Source organism: Tachysurus vachellii, chromosome 4 (genome assembly GCF_030014155.1).
Source record: "Tachysurus vachellii isolate PV-2020 chromosome 4, HZAU_Pvac_v1, whole genome shotgun sequence".
NCBI classification, from domain to species: Eukaryota; Metazoa; Chordata; class Actinopteri; order Siluriformes; family Bagridae; genus Tachysurus; species Tachysurus vachellii.
Genome location: NC_083463.1, coordinates 4,626,164 through 4,645,660, shown reverse-complemented (window position 1 = coordinate 4,645,660; position 19,497 = coordinate 4,626,164). Strand labels below are relative to the sequence as shown.

Below are 19,497 nucleotides of genomic sequence, written 5' to 3'. Positions count from 1 at the left end.
TGGGATCAAGTTCTGGATGGCCACGGATTTGGAGACCAAATATGTCTGCTATGCATCTCCTTACTTGGGAAAGGACCCCAGTCATCAGAAGGGAGAGAGGCTGGCAGAGAGCGTGGTCATGAATCTGATGAAGCCATTTTTGGATGATGGCAGAAATGTCACGCCGGTCAATTTCTTTACTTCACTGTCACTGTTCTTCTTTTGTTCTTCTTGAAGACCTGACACACCCCATCTTCACTGAACTGAATTTTAGGTGTGTTGGAGTCGGTGTTTACAGGAGGTGAGAATTGGGCTTTTTCAAACCTACAGTAGAACTCATTCAGGTCGTCTGCCAGTTGTTGATTCACCACAGTGCTGGGGGATGGTGTCGTACAGTTGGTGATGGCTTTCAGACCTTTCCACACTGAAGCTGAGTCGTTAGTGGAAAACTGAGCCTGTAGCTTTTCAGAATAATTTCTCTTTGCCACTCTGATCTCCTTTTCTAGTGTGTATTTGGCCTGTTTGTACAAGACTCTATCCCCATGAGCACTTTGCACAAAAATGCTGAAAGCAGCACATGAGAGAACCAGAAACTGAGGTTTGTTAGATGGATATGTTTCCTACTGTAAGTGCAACGTGTCAAAGCGGTACAAGAGGTGTGATTCCCCCCTGTTGAGATTTTCAGTTCTTCAGCTCGATTCTCCTTCTGCTTTTGTTGTGCAAACACCCCCATCACCTGTGAGGCCAGGCACATTTGCATTTGTTCACTCAGAGTAGCCCAGATCCAAGGCAGGCCAAACCTCTGTGTGTGACATGGAAACCTTTAGAAATGCCTAAATAAATAAATGCCTAAATAAATGCAAAATAGTCTGTTTTGTTTATAAAAAATTGTGTGAAAACTGAATGAAAAGTTGCTAATACTTTTCAAATCAAATCCTGTTTTCTCTCTCTTATTTATGAATTTGGTTGCTTCAGTCAGCTTTGACCTGGGGATGTTTGACATACACCAACCAGTGGTTATCCAAAATAATATTTAATAATTTTACTCAAAAACATGGCATAATTTCATGAGGTTTCTTGTTTATAAATTAAATATAATAAAAAGCATAAGAGGTGTAAAGGAAGTTTTATTCACAATAAATTATGCCATGTTTTTGAGTGGTGTGTGTGTGTGTGTGTGTGTGTGTGTGTGTAGCCCGTTTTTGGGTGATCAGATGGCATCTGGTAGGCAAAATAGACATAACAAGTGTAAAATGTTTACAAATATAAGTTGATCACACAGAATGCTGATCATTGTATAATTTTTGATTTATAAGCATTCAAGTCAATTTGACCTGGAAAAAAAACAGGTTTTATTATTTACTGACATTAAATTGGTTAATGCCAGCAGCTATTACACTGATCACGGCGCCACTTGGTGGATCAATGCGTCATTGCAACAGACGCGCGTAGGGGGCGTGAATAAGGCAGCTACTCATTAACTATGTCAGAGCGGGGGAACAAGATCATTGTAGCACTCCTGGTGGATGTCTGGCAGAATCACACAGTAATCATGCAGTGATCATGCAATATTCAAACAGCAATTCTGAGCCGCTGCAGCTGTAGCAATGCGTCAAATTTTGTCAAGGACGGATCTGAATGAATACGAGAAGGTAAAACTCTTTCCGGTTTTGAATCTTTTCAGACAAGATTTTCTCTATTTTGAACGATCTGTCATTACCTATAATGATTTTTTGTAACAGGCTCGTAAAAAGTTCCCTCAATTTTTTCACCATCGTAGTCCCGTAATTTATATACAGGAGGGTCTCTAGGGATCCGCTCGGAAATTGAAAAATATTCATCTGTAAAATTTTGCTCGTATCCTTTTTCAAACTGTCCTTTTGAGCGTGATATTCTAACAACGTCACCGGTTTTAAACTTGAATTTTATTTTCATGGGTTTTAACGACTGTAGTCCATAAAGAGTTTTAAATACTGTGAAAGAATTGGCTTCGGTGACATCAGCTGGTTTTATTTTAATGCTGGAATGACGGTTGTGGTTATAAGCATGAACCATTTCCTGCACCCTGTCCGTATATTTTCGCGTGTTAAACGCTGTAAAATATCTCCACGTCCTGGTCTTTAGCGTTCTGTTGAACCTTTCACACACCGCAGCTTTGTGACCCGTGCACGTGGCAAAATGTACAATGCCGTGTTTTTTCATTAAGTTTTGAAAAGTTTTGTTAAAAAATTCTTTCCCTTGATCAGTTTGTAATTTTTTTGGGATTCTACCTTCCCTTAGAATGGAATCAAAAGCTTTAGTTACTTCACCGCCGGTCTTGTTTCGTAACACACGCACCCAAGCGTATTTAGATAAAATATCTATACACGTTATCAAAAATTTTGCATCATCATTACTCTCCGACAAGCTGCTCATGTCGACTAAATCAGCTTGCCATTGTTCATCTATGTTTTTCACAAAAACCTTGTTTCTTTTAAACTTTGTAGACACCGGTTTATGAAGAGTGTATGCATCTTGCTCAGCTAACCAGTTTTTTTTATCTCACCATCATTAACTCTTTTACCAATTTTCTCAACTATAGCCCTTTGCAAACTCTCAACACCTCCGTTTGCTCAGGGGCGTGTGCGCTTGTGTGACGTTGTAGATAACACCGTTGGCTAACGATCAGTCTGAGGGGAGGGGGTAACCCTCTCACAAACATTTGGAAAAAAGTTTTGGAACAAAGACATACATATACCAGATCAAAGGTTTGACCTTCATTAATTTCTTAATTCATTTCTTTATTAATCTATTATTCTTATTTCTTGTCATGGTAATAAATTTAGTCACGTGATTCATTTCTTATTCACCCCCGGATCAAACATGTGAGTTTTAAGTACTTTTCATTTCTTATTCACCCCCGGATCAAACATGTGAGTTTTAAGTACTTTTCATTTCTTATTCACCCCCGGATCAAACATGTGAGTTTTAAGTACTTTTCTCCTATCTACTTGAAAACAGATACAACTCACGTGGTGGGTGTGTCTGCTCAGGGATGTGTGCACGCGTTTTTTGCTGAGTCACAAACATTCATTCTGAGGGGAGGGGGTAACCCTATCACAAACCACCCCTGGATCAAACATGTGAGTTTTAAGTACTTGTCTCCTAGCTCATTTGGAACAAAAACATACATATGCCAGATCAAAGGTATAACCTTTGACTTTTATTAATTTCAACAACTAATTTCAAATAAATAAATAAATAAATAAATAAATAAATAAATAAAAAACAAATTTCTAAAAACTTTTACCTATTTTCTTATCGATAATGACAGCTGTCATATCTGCTGATAAGATCTGAGAGACATATAGTGGTAGTAAAGCTGTCACGAAATATGACCTGTAGCTCTCCTGTCTCTCTCTCTCTCTCTCTCTCTCTCTCTCTGACTCTGTCTGCATATCTCTCTGTCTCTCTCTCTCTGTCTGTCTCTCTCTGTATGTCTGTCTGTCTCTCTCTCTCTCATAATGGCTGGACTTGACTCGATTCCCGCCTCCACCTTGTGTGTGTGGAGTTTGCATGTTCTCCCCGTGCCTCGGGGGTTTCCTCCAGGTACTCCGGTTGCCTCCCCCAGTCCAAAGACATGCATGGTAGGTTGATTGGCATCTCTGGTAAATTGTCCCTAGTGTGTGATTGAATGAGTGTGTGTGCCCTGCGATGGGTTGGCACTCCATCCAGGGTGTATCCTGCCTTGATGCCCAATGACGCCTGAGATAGGCACAGGCTCCCCGTGACCCGAGGTAGTTCGGATAAGCGGTAGAAGATGAATGAATGAATGAATGAATGAAATCTCAATTTTCCTCTACCAGGATTTTTGTCAGTTTTTTCTTTTGGGATGGAAATCCTAATATAATCTGTCAGCCCTGGCAAATGATAGCCCTGGTAAACCTTTTATGCATTTGTCTTACAAATGGGAAATACGTCTATTGTATCAAAGACAATTTAAGAAAAGTAAATCCAAAACCATTCAAAGTGACTGATTGTTAGACAACTGTATGTTGTTGACTTTTAACTGTTAATGATTGGAATTCTCCCAAAATTTACTAGGCAGCAGCCTACAGCAGGAGTAAACTGTGATAGCATCTCAGGATACTAACGTTGTCCTGCCTCAACAAAACACCAGCTGTTATCTGCTTCAGACTCCAGGAAGGAAGAAGCAGCATTGCACAAGGCACTTGTTATTTTATTAGCAAGGAGTGCGTCCTATGTTTTGCACAAGTAAGCTGCTAACATGGCAGACAGTATAAATCAAAACTGGTCTTGCCTTGGAGTGAGTTGTCTTTTGAAGCCTCAGCGTCTTCAAAGGATCCTCTTTAAGTTCTTCTACCTAGTCTATTGTTTGAACTTTAGATGAAGGAGTCAGACTTAGACCTTCTTGTCTTTTCAGGGTCCTTACAATGGGAGGCCTTGTTTTTATTTAAAGCAATGTAATACAAATAAGTGTATGTAATATATGTAAAGAAAAGAAAAGAAAAGAACAAATAATCTCCTTCAAATAATCAAATAATTCTAGCGTAAGTAAAAGTAATTAAAATGCAAAGATAATAACAAACCAAGAAACACGATCCAAGTATTAGCCTGCGTTTGTTTTCTGATGCACCATACCTACTGTACGCCACGTGTATGTAGCGGAGTAAGATGCACACCTACAAGCAGGAAAGCTTATATACTCTTTTTCCAACAATTTTCAAGGCACGTTCAGCGCCTCAGGGCGCCTTCATGGCACGGTACATGGAATATTGTGGTTGATCTTTTTCCAACCTTTCAAGACAATCTGTGATTTGTACCAGGAAGTCATATCCTAATAGTTTCAAAACATTGCAGCAAAGAGAGTTAAATGAGTCATTTCTAAATTGCCCTTTAAATATATAGAGTGACATAACTATTTCAAAGATAATAACATTCTTGCTTCTAAGAATACATTTCATTATAGTTAAAGGATACATATAAATCAAAATAAAAGCGATCAGAGTTATTTTGAACATCTGATAAATAAGTTATCTTCGCATAAATCTTCTTAGTCAGTTGGAGTCTTCTTCCAGCTGTCCAGGTACAGCGTCTGATCCTCTGCAGTCTTTCAGTAGCATTTATGGCCATTAGAATTAGAATTGTATTTAATTCATATTCAATTGCTTCATTTCTGTAACCAAATTTCCTATTTTAAGAAGTTTATTGGCAAACAGAAGCTGCTTCTGTTCGTCTTTCTTTTCACGTTTAGCTTCTCTCACGTTTAGCTTCGCCTCTTCCTCTTTTCCTTTCTTAACTGTTTTTGTTCACTTTGTTTTTGAATAGGAATTTCTCCTAGAGTGTATTTAGGCTGTATCTTAGTTTTAAGTCGAGGTCGAGGGGGATCCATGAATACTACAACTCCATTTTCTCCTATCCTCATCCTATTACCTTTTGGGGATAATCTCACAACACTGGACAAATACATTTCTCTAACAACAGCCATTTTAATAAAATAAAACATCAAGCACCACATTAACAGACGGCCACAGTCATACAAATGAACGCCTGCTTTAAAAATACACAATGCTACAATACGGCTTAATAATTAGTTACTGTTTAAAGTACATTTTAAGTTTTATAAGCATTTTAAGCATTTTAAGGTTAAAAAAACAATGGTTGTCCAAGGATAGTTGTCAAAAATTCTTGTTTGTTAAACAGTCAGAAGAAAGTGTCAATAAAAAAGATAGAAAAGGGATAAACTTTTATCCTCCCTGGTTAAGGGAAATGACCAAGAGCAAATTAATAAAAAAACAAAGTAATAGTTGTATATAGTTCCAGCACCACATACTTGGAGTAATAATGATAAGAAACTAGCCAGATGAAGTAACATGACTAAGTGAAGCGTAGTCACACAAGACCTCTGTCTTCTTAAAGATAATTTTTGCAGATGCATCATTAGAGCTGGTGGATGGTGGCATGAAAACTCACCGATGTGTAATTCAGACCTTCATCAGGTTCTGCAGCCGAGAGACGTGTAGGTAACTGAGCTGTAGAGTAGATGTCCTGATCAGAGCGGATTGTGGGCAGTTGAGCAGCAGGGTAAACAGCAGAATCATAGGGGCTTGTGGGTAACTTTGAATTTGCATAAACTGTGTGATGATCAGAGGGGATTGTGGGTAGTTCAGCTGTAGAGTAAATTGTGGAATTTCCAGCATCTGAGGCAGAAAGTCGTCTGATGTCTTTAACTTACTAATTTTCACAGATCTCATGAGGAACCTGAGAGCAAAGAGGAACAGAAACAAATTTCTGTCGGGACCACTTTGTCACAAGGGAATTTATTAGATGATTATGCATAGAGTTAGTGTTGGCGGTATGGTTCTGATCTGGGCAAGAATCCACGAGCGGGGAGAGCAGTGACTAGAAAATAGAATAGACCCCCGTATAACAGAACCACTAAGCATGCATAGTATTGATATGCTCGCTTACGCGTTTTTGGAAAGTAATAAATGAATGGATAGATAGATAATTAAAGAATTAGAGAGAGAGGGAGAGGGAGAGAGAGAGAGAAAAATATGTGGAGATTTATGACGTAAACTGGTACAGCGAGCACGGGTTCCGGCATGGTGGAGTCGGGGTTGGAGGAGGGAGTTTAGATCGCGACAGCAGCGAAGCGCTAGAACGGCTCAATGAATGGGAATTTAAATGGTCGGGTAATATGGATGTCGTAACCGGATTGGTGCGTGTCGTGGACAGCTGATTAACAGCTGATGCACGCTTGACGACGTGGCCTGCCAGAACTAACGCGATACTTGATTTATGTTTTGATACTAAACACACACAATGAATTATCAATTACCACTTGGTTTCCTAGGTCTTGGCCAGAAGTAGTAGAGGCTGAATCTGCTGAAAGAAGCAGTAAAGTAGTCAGTAAATCGAATTGTTGAATCTTGTTTTAGTCAGTCGTGGTAGAGCAGACACTCATTCAGGGCACCTTGTCTATTTTGTAGAACCATGAAGATGGTTATGGTTCCAATCAGAAGCAGCAGCACAATTACAGACACAGTGATAACAGTGGAAGCTGGAAATCCTGGAAGAGAAACAAACAGACATTCACTTTATTAGCTGGGATCAGATTCATCAAGTATTATAGTTAGACTATGTGCATCTGAGCAGAATCCCCTGCTGGAGGAGAAGCTGGAGTAGTCCAGGATTTGGTTTTATCTGTGAGATGAAGAAGTGGGGATGATGTTGATGATGACGATGATGATGATGATAATGATGGTGATGATAATGATGATGATGATGATGATGAAGGGTGTGTTGGCTTTGAGGTTGAAACTGGGACATATGGATCTAATTCAGTTAGATAATGAATGATATTAAGTGAGTGAATCTAGTGTATGACTGACAGCAGTACAGATGCAACACAATAGACACATTATACACTTTATACTTTATACATTATTACACTGTATGTGTGGAACTGAATAAAGTATTTATAGTTAGACTATGTGCGTCTGAGCAAAATCACCTGCTGGAGTAGAAGGTGGAGTAGTCCAGGATTTGGTTTTATTTGTGAGACGAAGAAGTGGGGATGATGTTGATGATGACGATGATGATGATGATGATGATGATGATGAAGGGTGTGCTGGCTTTGAGGTTGAAACTGGAACATATGGATCTAATTCAGTTAGATAATGAATGATATTAAGTGAGTGAATCTAGTGTATGACTGACAGCAGTACAGATGCAACACAACTCACACATTATACACTTTATACTTTATACATTATTACACTGTATGTGTAGAACTGAATAGTGCGTCTGAGAAAAATCACCTGCTGGAGTAGAAGGTGGAGTAGTCCAGGATTTGGTTTTATTTGTGACACGAAGAAGTGGGGATGATGTTGATGATGACGATGATGATGATGATGATGATAATGATGGTGATGATAATGATGATGATGATGAAGGGCGGTTTTGAGGTTGTGAGTTTGAAACTGGGACATATGGATCTAATTCAATTAGATAATGAATGATATTGAGTGAATCTAGTGTATGACTGACAGCAGTACAGATGCAACACAATAGACACATTATACACTTTATACTTTATACATTATTACACTGTATGTGTGGAACTGAATAAAGTATTTATAGTTAGACTATGTGCGTCTGAGCAAAATCACCTGCTGGAGTAGAAGCTGGAGTAGTCCAGGATTTGGTTTTATCTATGAGACGAAGAAGTGGGGATGATGTTGATGATGATGATGATGATGATGATGATGATGATGATGAAGGGCGGTTTTGAGGTTGTGACTTTGAAACTGGGATATATGGATCTAATTCAATTAGATAATGAATGATATTGAGTGACTCTAGTGTATGACTGACAGCAGTACAGATGCAACACAACTCACACATTATACACTTTATACTTTAGACATTATTACACTGTATGTGTGGAACTGAATAAAGTATTTATAGTTAGACTATGTGCGTCTGAGCAAAATCACCTGCTGGAGTAGAAGGTGGAGTAGTCCAGGATTTGGTTTTATTTGTGAGACGAAGAAGTGGGGATGATGTTGATGATGACGATGATGATGATGATGATGATGATGATGATGATGATGATGAAGGGTGTGCTTGCTTTGAGGTTGAAACTGGGACATATGGATCTAATTCAATTAGATAATGAATGATATTGAGTGACTCTAGTGTATGACTGACAGCAGTACAGATGCAACACAATAGACACATTATACACTTTATACTTTATACATTATTACACTGTATGTGTGGAACTGAATAATCAAGTATTTATAGTTAGACTATGTGCGTCTGAGCAAAATCACCTGCTGGAGTAGAAGGTGGAGTAGTCCAGGATTTGGTTTTATTTGTGAGACGAAGAAGTGGGGATGATGTTGATGATGACGATGATGATGATGATAATGATGGTGATGATAATGATGATGATGATGATGATGATATTGATGAGGATGAAGGGCGTGTTGGCTTTGAGGTTGAAACTGGGACATATGGATCTAATTCAGTTAGATAATGAATGATATTGAGTGACTCTAGTGTATGACTGACAGCAGTACAGATGCAACACAACTCACACATTATACACTTTATACTTTATACATTATTACACTGTATGTGTGGAACTGAATAAAGTATTTATAGTTAGACTATGTGCGTCTGAGCAAAATCACCTGCTGGAGTAGAAGCTGGAGTAGTCCAGGATTTGGTTTTATCTATGAGACGAAGAAGTGGGGATGATGTTGATGATGATGATGATGATGATGATGATGATGATGATGAAGGGCGGTTTTGAGGTTGTGACTTTGAAACTGGGATATATGGATCTAATTCAATTAGATAATGAATGATATTGAGTGACTCTAGTGTATGACTGACAGCAGTACAGATGCAACACAACTCACACATTATACACTTTATACTTTATACATTATTACACTGTACAGTTGAGGCCAAAATTATTAGCCCCCCAGTAATTTTGGAACATTTTCCTAAAGATCTTTCCAATGTTTGCAGCATTGATAAAACTTGATATAATCAAACATTCGCCAGTGCTATTTAGTAGCTTTTGGTACATTTTGGAATATAAAATACATTTTTAGGCTTGCTTTATAATCAAATATAGTGAAAATGGGGTGGTCAAAAATATTAGCCCCTTGTGAATATTTGCTTTCAAAACACACCCAATTAATCAATCAGCTTTCAAAACACACCTAATTAATCAATCAGCTTTCAAACCACACCTGTGCAGTCAATTGGCTTCCTAACAACACCTGGGCATTCAATCAGCATTAAAGGACTCCAAGGAACAGGGCACTTGAACACATTATTGGGAGAGACTATTTTTACTCACCATGCCAAAGACAAAGGAAATCAGTCTTGAGCTCAGAAAGAAGATAGTGGAGGCTCATGATAAGGGGGAAGGCTATACTGCCATTTCCAAGCTTTTCACAGTGTCTAGAACCGCCGTACGTTGCATCATTGCCAAGTACAAGGAGACAAATTCTGTAAGAAACAAACCTGGGCGTGGTCGTAAGCGCAAGATTTCAAGAACCCTGGAGAGGAAAATAGTCAGAGATATCAGCAAGATGCCCCAGACATCTGCCAAGATGATTGTTGCTGACCTGGCCTCTTCTGGAGTTGATGTTTCAAGGAACACAGTTGTGAGGGCTCTTCATCGTGGTGGGCTTCAGGGCCATCGTCCCAGAAGAACCCCTTTACTCAAACAGCGGCACATCACAGCTAGACTGAGGTTTGCCCGTGAACATTTGAAAGGTAAAGATGAGTTTTGGGAGTTTGCTTTGGTCTGATGAGACTAAACTGGAACTGTTTGGGCACATGGATGTTGCTTATGTTTGGCGAAGAAAGGGTGAGGCCTTCAACCCTAAGAACACAGTTCCCACAGTTAAACACGGTGGTGGCAGCATCATGCTGTGGGGCTGTTTTGCAGCTTCAGGCACAGGGAGCCTTGTTCGGGTGCATGGCATCATGAAAAAAGAAAATTATGTTGACATTTTGAGGGATAATATGCAGAAATCTGCTCGTAGTCTAGCCTTAGGTCGTTGCTGGGTCTTCCAACAAGACAATGACCCAAAGCATACATCGAAATTGGTCCAACAGTTCCTGAAGGATACCAAAACAAAGGTCCTGGAGTGGCCCGCACAGAGCCCAGACCTCAATCCTATTGAGAATCTGTGGCGAGTGCTCAAAGTGAATGTCCATGCTCGGAAACCACGTAATTTGGACCAGCTGGAGCAATTTGCAATGGAAGAATGGGCTAAAATCCCTCAGGAAACCTGTGCCAACCTAGTAAAGAACTACTCTAAGAGGTTGTTGTCAGTTGTGGCTCAGAAAGGGTTCACTATTGACTATTAATGACCGGGGGCTAATAATTTTGGACGTTTCATTTTTGCCCTTTCTTGTTTCAACTCACTATTTTAATTAAATATCCTAATCAAACTTAGTGGAGATTTTGTCTTTGTTATTTTGGAAACAAACACACTATAAAACACTTGTTGTTAATGGTCATTTCCATGGAGAAATCAAGAGTTTTGTCTAATTTCATAAGGGGGCTAATAATTTTGGCCTCAACTGTATGTGTGGAACTGAATAAAGTATTTATAGTTAGACTATGTGCGTCTGAGCAAAATCACCTGCTGGAGTAGAAGGTGGAGTAGTCCAGGATTTGGTTTTATTTGTGAGACGAAGAAGTGGGGATGATGTTGATGATGACGATGATGATGATGATGATGATGAAGGGTGTGCTGGCTTTGAGGTTGAAACTGGGACATATGGATCTAATTCAATTAGATAATGAATGATATTGAGTGAATCTAGTGTATGACTGACAGCAGTACAGATGCAACACAATAGACACATTATACACTTTATACTTTATACATTATTACACTGTATGTGTGGAACTGAATAATCAAGTATTTATAGTTAGACTATGTGCGTCTGAGCAAAATCACCTGCTGGAGTAGAAGGTGGAGTAGTCCAGGATTTGGTTTTATCTATGAGACGAAGAAGTGGGGATGATGTTGATGATGACGATGATGATGATGATGATGATAATGATGGTGATGATAATGATGATGATGACGATATTGATGAGGATGAAGGGCGTGTTGGCTTTGAGGTTGAAACTGGGACATATGGATCTAATTCAGTTAGATAATGAATGATATTAAGTGAGTGAATCTAGTGTATGACTGACAGCAGTACAGATGCAACACAACTACATAACTACATTATTACACTGTATGTGTGGAACTTCAGAAATACTGACTGCTGTTAGCTGACAAAATCAGCAGTTACAGGTTGATGTGAGCAATTGCTCTGTTGCTTTTAATACATCTAAGTCACAGAAAGTGTAGTGAAGCAAAAACACACACATGCAAAGGAAGAACTGATTTAAGCCTAATAAAAATCTGCTCATCACATCTGTTAGTCTAAAAAAGAGAAGTTTGAAGGTTAACTGATAATATAATGTAGGCTACTTCAGGTCATTGTGGTAAAAAGCTTGTTTTTAAAAATATAACTGCTATATTTGTACTATATTTGAAGTTTCTATTCAGAACTGCTTATAATATCACAGATTAGTCTTAGTTAGGATGTGTACTGAGTCTGTGCTTCAAAACAAAGAATCTGTTATATCAGAAAAGTTAACACAGTGTGTCTCCATGTCTCTACAAACTCACCAGTGACTGTCAGGTTGATCCGTGTGAAATTAACCTTGTATCCATGATCAGATGTCCAGGCTTTTTCAGCTCCACACCAGTATTCAGAGTCCTGCTTAGTTGCAGCTCTAATACTCACAGTGAAGATTTGTTTTTCTCTGTCATCATACAGGGCCATATTCTCAATAATTAAATGTTTTCTACTCTCTTTAACAGAGTCCTTATAAGAACAAGCAAAATCTTGAGTGATCTTGGGTCACTCCTGAGGGATTGTGGGTATTTACATCTGACAGTTAAATCTCCTCCTACATGGACAGTCTTACTGATGGACTTCTCATAGGACAGATCTGAAAACCAATCACATCAGTTTACATGTGTATTTGTGTCCTAGCTCCTATTCACACTCATACACAGGTCTACAGTATATTTGCATAGAAATATGACCACATGTTTCTTCTGCTTAAAACACATAATTAATGCTCCTTACCTTCTGTTACATTCAGTGTCACTACAGTGTAGATCTCCAGTTTACCAAACACAACACCACCACATGTGTATGTTCCAGTGTCCTCTATATTCAGCTCTCTGATAAACACACTGAAGAATCCTGCACTTCTGTTGTCATGAATTGAGAATCTGCCATCATGTGACCATTCACTGTTTGGTTTTGTTTGTTTTTGATTAAAACACCACTGATGTGTTCCGATCTTACAGAATGATTTTGATTTGTCTTTATATTCATCCTCATATCTGCATTTGATGTTGATTCTTCCCCCTGCATATGCAGTCACTTCTCTAGAGACCAAGGACCCTGTTAGGAGCAAGTTCAAAATCAAATCATGGTCAACTCAATTAATCACTAACTACTGTATGTATATGATGATCAATTAAGTCATATATGCAGTCCTTTTGCTCTGATGATCAATTACAGGTTATTTGTTATTAGTTTTTAAACAAAGTGGACAATATTTAAATGATTTTTAAAAAAAAAAAAAAAAAAAAACCTTTTTGGTAATTAAAATTTAAAATGGACAGAAATAGTTTATCAGCCTTGTACAAGAGAAAAATGAACAAATAATTATTATTGGGATTGAGAATTCTCTTTAAATGATACTTTTATGTATAAAAAGTAAATATAGAAATCAAAGTACAGTTACTTTGTATTTTCCACATCTCTTAATGACACTAGATCTTTGTAAAGATAAACAGAAGGCAGTGGTGGGAGACTCACCTTCCTTTACCTTCAGTTCCACCGGTGTGTAAATGTTTGTTCCGAAAGTTCTATCAACTCCACAGTGGTACGTCCCAGTGTCCTGTACAGTGAGCTCTGTGATCATCACCCAGAACTCTGATGATTTGTTGTCATCAAACAGTGAGAATCTTCCTGAATTTACCCACTGGTTTTTATCTCCTGTCTTTATTTGTTCAGAACAGCCTGGCATTGAACCCTTACAGAAATATTTTTGGTTATATCTGTATGCTGTATCATACTTGCACTTGATAAGGATTCCTCCTCCTGAATATCCTGTTACTTCCTTTGAGGCTCCTCCATCTAACAAAACACCAAAAACCCTTCTAAGTAAAACCTTCCTTCATGTAACACTGCTGCTGTTAGTGAGGATTATTTTGAAGTGCATTTCTTTACCTGACATCAGACAGAGGGTGAAGATGAGGAGGATCTTCATCCTGAGTTCACTGTCACAGATCTCTACACCAACTCTCCTTCAGAAAGATATTAAAGCTCCTGTTCTGTTACACACTGTTACTGTCTCTGTCCTGCTCTATGAATGTGTTGTGTCTTTATCTGTGTCTTACCCATAAAGCGATGCTACACCCATTTCCCCTTACATCTGTGTGAGAAAAAGCTGAACAGGAGCTGTGTGTGAAATAGGTGTGAACTTTATAGGCACAATATAAATGCTTTCAAACACAAAAACAAGCCTCTGGTCAGTTACATTTACATTTTTACATTTACAGCATTTGTCAGACAGCCTTATCCAGAGTGATATACAAAAGTTCTTTTAAGTCTTTAAATACATTAACTCTGGTTCACCAGGTTACAGACATAAGATACGGGGTTTATCATAAGGGATGTGCTAACTCAGTGGTTAAGGTGTTCAACTACTGATTGGAAGGTCCTTGGCTTGAATCCCAGGTTCACCAAGTTGCCCCTGAGCAAGGCCCTTAACCCTCAATTGCTCAGGTGTATAAACTGAAATAAAAATGTAAGTCACTCTGGATAAGAGTGTCTGCTAAATGCTGTAAATGTAATACACCATGACCCTAAAACACTGTTCAAAGGTGTTATTTTTTTTACAGTGTGTAAACAATCATATGAAGGTGTTTGAGTGTTTAATATTCTTATAGCATTCTTCATGTGTGAGTTCTTTTTCCTCTTAGTTCTCCAGTATTAATTTTAATGATGATATATATTAATCTATGTCAGTGTGTTCTGCTTTACTGCAGGAATCTACTTCCCTACTGACCTCTAGAGCACAATTAGTGTAACACAGGAAGTAAATTTAAGTTTAAACTTAACATTACAGTACTCACAATAGAGGACACGCACACACAAACCCGGAAATCGGAGGAAACCCCTGAGGTACCGGGAGAACATGCAAACTCCACACACACAAGGTGGAGGTGTGAGGCGTACGTGCTAACCACTAAGCCACCGTACCCCCCAGGATGCTACATAAAACAGTAATTTAGTCCTAGCGGATGCATAGTGTAAATGTAAATTTAACACTAATGAGTCACATGACACCGGGAGAGAAAATGGCTAATTGGGCCCAATTTGGACATTTTCACTTAGGGGTTTACTCACTTTTGTGGCCAGCGGTTTAGATATTAATGGCTATGTCTTGAGTTGTTTTGAGGGGACAGCAGATTTACACTGTTATACAAGCTGTACACTCACTACTTTATATAGCAGCACAGTTGTCACATGAAACGTTATAATGAAATATTTACAAAAATGCCTTTCAGTTGTTAGGCTCAAACGTTTCACCACACCAGATAGATGTTAGAGGCTTGCACATAAAAAAAGCAAAAGTGTTGCTCTTCTTCACAAACACCGCTTGCAAATTCCTGCCAATGTGTCACGGCCCATACGCAGTTGTATCATGTTAATCTGTTAAATGGGTGAACCTTCTGCTGCAGTGTCTGCATTTGCTGTTGCCCGCAACATGTACATCTGGATTTCTGCAAAGCTGCTTCGTGACTACACCAAAAAAACAACAACATAATCCTTCGCAAATGAAAACGCAAGAAATTTATTGAAATACAGAATCAGAGATATTTTACTGTTTAGCCTCCAGGCAGAAACCTCAGAACTTAACAATGCCTAATTACTACATTGATCATTTTACAAAGCAAATTTTTAAATGATTCAGTTGCATGTGTGCTTCTTTATGAATCATTACAATTAGATGCAATTACAAAGTCATAAAATATAACCACAGCAAAATAACCCACAGTGTGCTATTATGAAAGAGAACAACACCAAATGCTACCAAAGCAGTGTGCTAGGCTTTACAGAATTTGTAATTTCTGGCTTTTGAGCATGGAAAAGAAAGGAAGACTAATTGGCCATCAGTAACCAAGATTAGGAATTAAACCCATACATCGTGAACAAGAGCTCAGAATCTAAGCACAGTCACAACCTATGGGCTAGGAGCTTTCTTTTTAGTCAAATGGTGACTCTGTATCCCCACCATAATTTGGAACAGCTATCTTTACATTCACATTGCAGTCAGGGCTCCACATACAGTGTGGATGTAGAACAGTAGAGAGGAAGAATAAGAAAAGGTATACAGATACTCGGTATAAATACAGAGTAGAATATCTGCCCCAATTACAGAGCCCTTAATAATCTGGTCAAAAAGTACATGACAGTGTTTAATAGTCACACCAGTGCTCTTTCTTATTAAAGATAATCTCTGGAACTGTATCATTGGAGCTGTTGGTGTTAGTGTTTAAACTCACTGCTGTGTAAGTCATCTGAGAAATCTGCTGAAGATCTGAATTACACAGCAGTGAGTTTCCATACTAACACCAACAGCTCTGCCTGGGGTATCTGTGGGTAACTGAGCTGTGGAGTAGACGTCCTGATCAGGAGGGACTGTGGGTAGTTGAGCAATAGAGTAAACATTTGAATCACAGAAGTTGTGAATAACATTGTATTGGAATAAACTGTTTGGGAAGGCTCAGAGGGGATTGTGGGTAATTGAGCAGAATCATAGACTGTGAAAATCACAGGCAGAAGTTATTATTACTGTTGATGTTTTTAGTTTAAGATTTTATCAACATTTATTTAACATTTATATTACCTATAAATCTATAATAATATAATATACTACTAATATATTAATAATTAATTTATATTCCCTTCAGTGTTCATAGTTGGCTTGATTTTATTTTTCCTGTCATATTTTTTCAGACCTACATTTTTACAATTGAATTTAAATACAAATCTGTTCAAAACTCTTACTGAGAAAATTATATATATATAAATATATATAACTGAGGCATAAAATGAATCATATGAAGCCTGTTAAATATCTGATCGTATTTAGTGTACCTGTCAGGGTGGGCCGGAAGGGAGGACTCAAATGCAGGATGCCAATGTAAATAATAAAATAATCTAGTACTCAGGAAGTCAGCACAATGCCTGGCAGGCAAAACACAGAGTGAAAAACAGTCCAATAATTCGCTACACAGGCAAGCAGGGTAATACAAGGCAGGCAAAAACACAGAAAACAGAAACAGAGTCAAACCAGGCAGGGCAGAACAGGAACAAGGTGGGATGAAATTACAGTGCACAGGGCAAACTGAGAAGACCATCTGGCAAAGGACCATGTGAAAAACAGTGTCCTTATATACAACCCCTGGCAAAAAGTATGGAATCACCCCTCTCAGAAGATGTTCATTCAAATGTTTAATTGTGTAGAAAAAAAAGCACATATATGCCACAAAACAAATTTCACTCAACAATCCAAACTTCTGGCTGTATAAAACATTTAAACAAAACAAAGAAATATAACTATAGTCAATTACAACTGTTTTTACAGATCAAACAGAGGAAAAAAATATGGGTCTCCGGTGGGAACGATGAACTTGTGGCTCTTTAGCTTGGCCTGCATCTGGTGAGGCTTCAGGTGGCTCTCACAGAAGGATGCCATACACGGCGCTGCAGATGGACTCGTGTGCTGTCAAGCTGAGGTTGCCCAGGCGGAGCTGCTCCACGGCCTCTGCAAGCATAGTGTTACGGCACAGCGTAGGACGAAGTTTGAAGGTCTGGCGAAATCCAGGGACAGCTGCATGAGCTGCTCTTTTTGCGCTCAGAGTCCAAGTAGGTTGTGATGCATGCTATGCAGTAGCTGTGACCGCACGGGATCGTCACGGGCTCATTGGGCAAGTCGAGTCAACTCGGGTCACGGGGAGCCTGTGCCTATCTCAGGCGTCATTGGGCATCAAGGCAGGATACACCCTGGACGGAGTGCCAACCCATCACAGGGCACACACACACACTCTCATTCACTCACGCAATCACGCAATCACACACTAGGGACAATTTCCAAGAGCAAATTAATAATAAAAAAAAAAAAGGAAGAACAAAATAATAGACAAAGTTGTATATCGTCGGTGTCGGGCGGAATCCTCGTATCTCAAAAACCATTATTTTTCAGGAAATTAAAAAAATGCTTTATCGTATCTGCAGTGCACAGGGTTTAGTCTGCGTTGCATTGGATTGTCTTGCGCTAAATTCCTGTCCTCAGACGAGCACCAGAACTAGCAGAGGTCAAGATTTTTTTTTTCTTTGAGCCCAGTGTTTTGAAGACATTTACCCAGAGCTGATCCTGACCTCCCTGGGACCCTAAGCAAAATTCTGCTAAGGGGCCCTCCTACCTGACCCCTTGAGCCATGTAAACCATTTGCCACACTTTCACACTTGACACCCCACTACAAAAACCCTTCTTTAAAAAAAAGTTTGCTCCATCTCTCGGTCAAAGAGTAAAACAATACAGAATTGAATGAGCTATAAACAAATCTTTATTGATTGGAATATTTTAAATAGAATTTTGAGTTGAATATTAGCAATTGAATTTAAAGTGAATATTAACATTATCTTAAATAAGCAGAAACTAATAAAATATAACAAAATTTTATATATATGTATATATCGTCGCTGTCGGGCGGAATCCTCGTATCTCCAAAACCGTTATTTTTCAGGAAATTAAAAAAAACGCCGTACCTTATCTGCAGTGCACAGGGTTTAGTCCGCGTTGCAGTGGATTGTCTTGTGCTAAATTCCTGTCCTCAGACGAGCACCAGAACTAGCGGGGGTCAAGATTTTTTTTTTCTTTGAGCCCAGTGATTTGAAGACATTTACCTCAGAAGATGTGTTGATTCATTGCGACTCTTCTTGAGGAGAAATATGCCACGAAGCTCTATCGCAGAGTGAGGAAGAGGTGGACAGTTGAAGTGTCCAATGGAGTTATGAGATTTGCGCTCAAGCTATTTTCAAGGCTTTAGATTGGTTAATAATTTGTAAAAATAACAAACCCACATGGGGACTCACCAATAGCATCGATATGTGATCTATGTCTATATATATATATATATATATATATATATATATATATATATATATATATATATATATATTATATATATTATATATATATATATATATATATATATATATATATATATATATATATATATATATATATATATATAAAGAAATAGAACACAGCTTTGGTTTTTGGGATTAACTTTGGTTTCTTCTATATGGTCAAGAGTCTATCCCCGACTTAGGTGCAGATCAACTTCTCTCCACTTAATCATGTTGTTTGTGTGTTCAGAACTACCCTCATGATGTTTCAGAATGGCGTTCATGTTTGACCAGTCATTTACACCTTCTGTTAAGACTAAGGGCCAATCTGCTGGATCATTTGGTGGAGCAGCAACCGTTCTAATAGTGTCTGAGCTGCTTGTATCTGATGCTGGCTGTACATCTCTGGTTGTTCTAGTACTGACTGAAGCTGCCTGTACTTCACCAGGGTCTGTGTTAGTACTCGGTGAACAAGTCTGGCCTGGGTCTGTGTTAATATTTGCTGAAGCTGGCTGTACTGGGTACTAACAAACTTGAGCATAACACCTGTAAGTTATAGATAACTACTATTATTCATCTTAAACTGCCTCCCTCAGATTCCTCTTTATCCATTTTCAAATATAAAACATTGATTATAAACTATAAACTAGAGACTATAAACATTGTCATTAGGAGTGCTATCACGCT

The 19,497-nt window shown here is 38.5% G+C and overlaps 3 protein-coding genes across 3 annotated transcripts in view; all 3 read right to left on the bottom strand.

The window, feature by feature from the left end:
* The window catches only part of trim25l (tripartite motif containing 25, like), a 29,196-nt gene extending 22,990 nt beyond the window's left edge, over positions 1–6,206 (bottom strand). Inside the window, exon 1 of the mRNA XM_060867471.1 lies at positions 5,953–6,206. The gene's annotated coding sequence lies outside the window, so the exon portion shown is untranslated. The remainder of the gene's footprint in view (positions 1–5,952) is intronic.
* Positions 6,207–7,057: 851 nt separating this feature from the next.
* On the bottom strand, positions 7,058–12,389 carry LOC132844240 (uncharacterized protein DDB_G0271670-like). Its single transcript, XM_060867473.1, has 10 exons — positions 12,213–12,389; positions 11,484–11,672; positions 11,163–11,306; positions 9,183–9,335; positions 8,820–9,008; positions 8,481–8,642; positions 8,154–8,306; positions 7,803–7,979; positions 7,496–7,645; positions 7,058–7,317 (listed from the first exon to the last, which is right to left on the bottom strand). The coding sequence occupies exons 1-10, from the start codon at positions 12,367–12,369 to the stop codon at positions 7,115–7,117; spliced, it is 1,677 nt and encodes a 558-aa protein (XP_060723456.1). The 5' UTR covers positions 12,370–12,389; the 3' UTR covers positions 7,058–7,114.
* The window catches only part of LOC132844086 (uncharacterized), a 27,833-nt gene continuing 20,716 nt past the window's right edge, over positions 12,381–19,497 (bottom strand). Inside the window, exons 21-25 of the mRNA XM_060867249.1 lie at positions 17,362–17,443; positions 13,837–13,913; positions 13,423–13,743; positions 12,679–13,002; positions 12,381–12,538 (exon numbers count right to left, since the gene is read on the bottom strand). Coding sequence (XP_060723232.1) covers positions 12,381–12,538; positions 12,679–13,002; positions 13,423–13,743; positions 13,837–13,913; positions 17,362–17,443 — 962 coding nt within the window. The remainder of the gene's footprint in view (positions 12,539–12,678; positions 13,003–13,422; positions 13,744–13,836; positions 13,914–17,361; positions 17,444–19,497) is intronic.

Excerpts from the sequence above, each read along its gene's own strand:
- LOC132844240 (XM_060867473.1), bottom strand. The coding sequence starts at position 12,369 with ATGGCCCTGTATGATGACAGAGAAAAACAAATCTTCACTGTGAGTATT. Across the intron at positions 11,307-11,483 it reads TCCACCTTCTACTCCAGCAG|ATCCATATGTCCCAGTTTCA; the intron begins GTGATTTTGCTC and ends TAATTGAATTAG. Across the intron at positions 8,307-8,480 it reads TCCACCTTCTACTCCAGCAG|ATCCATATATCCCAGTTTCA; the intron begins GTGATTTTGCTC and ends TAATTGAATTAG.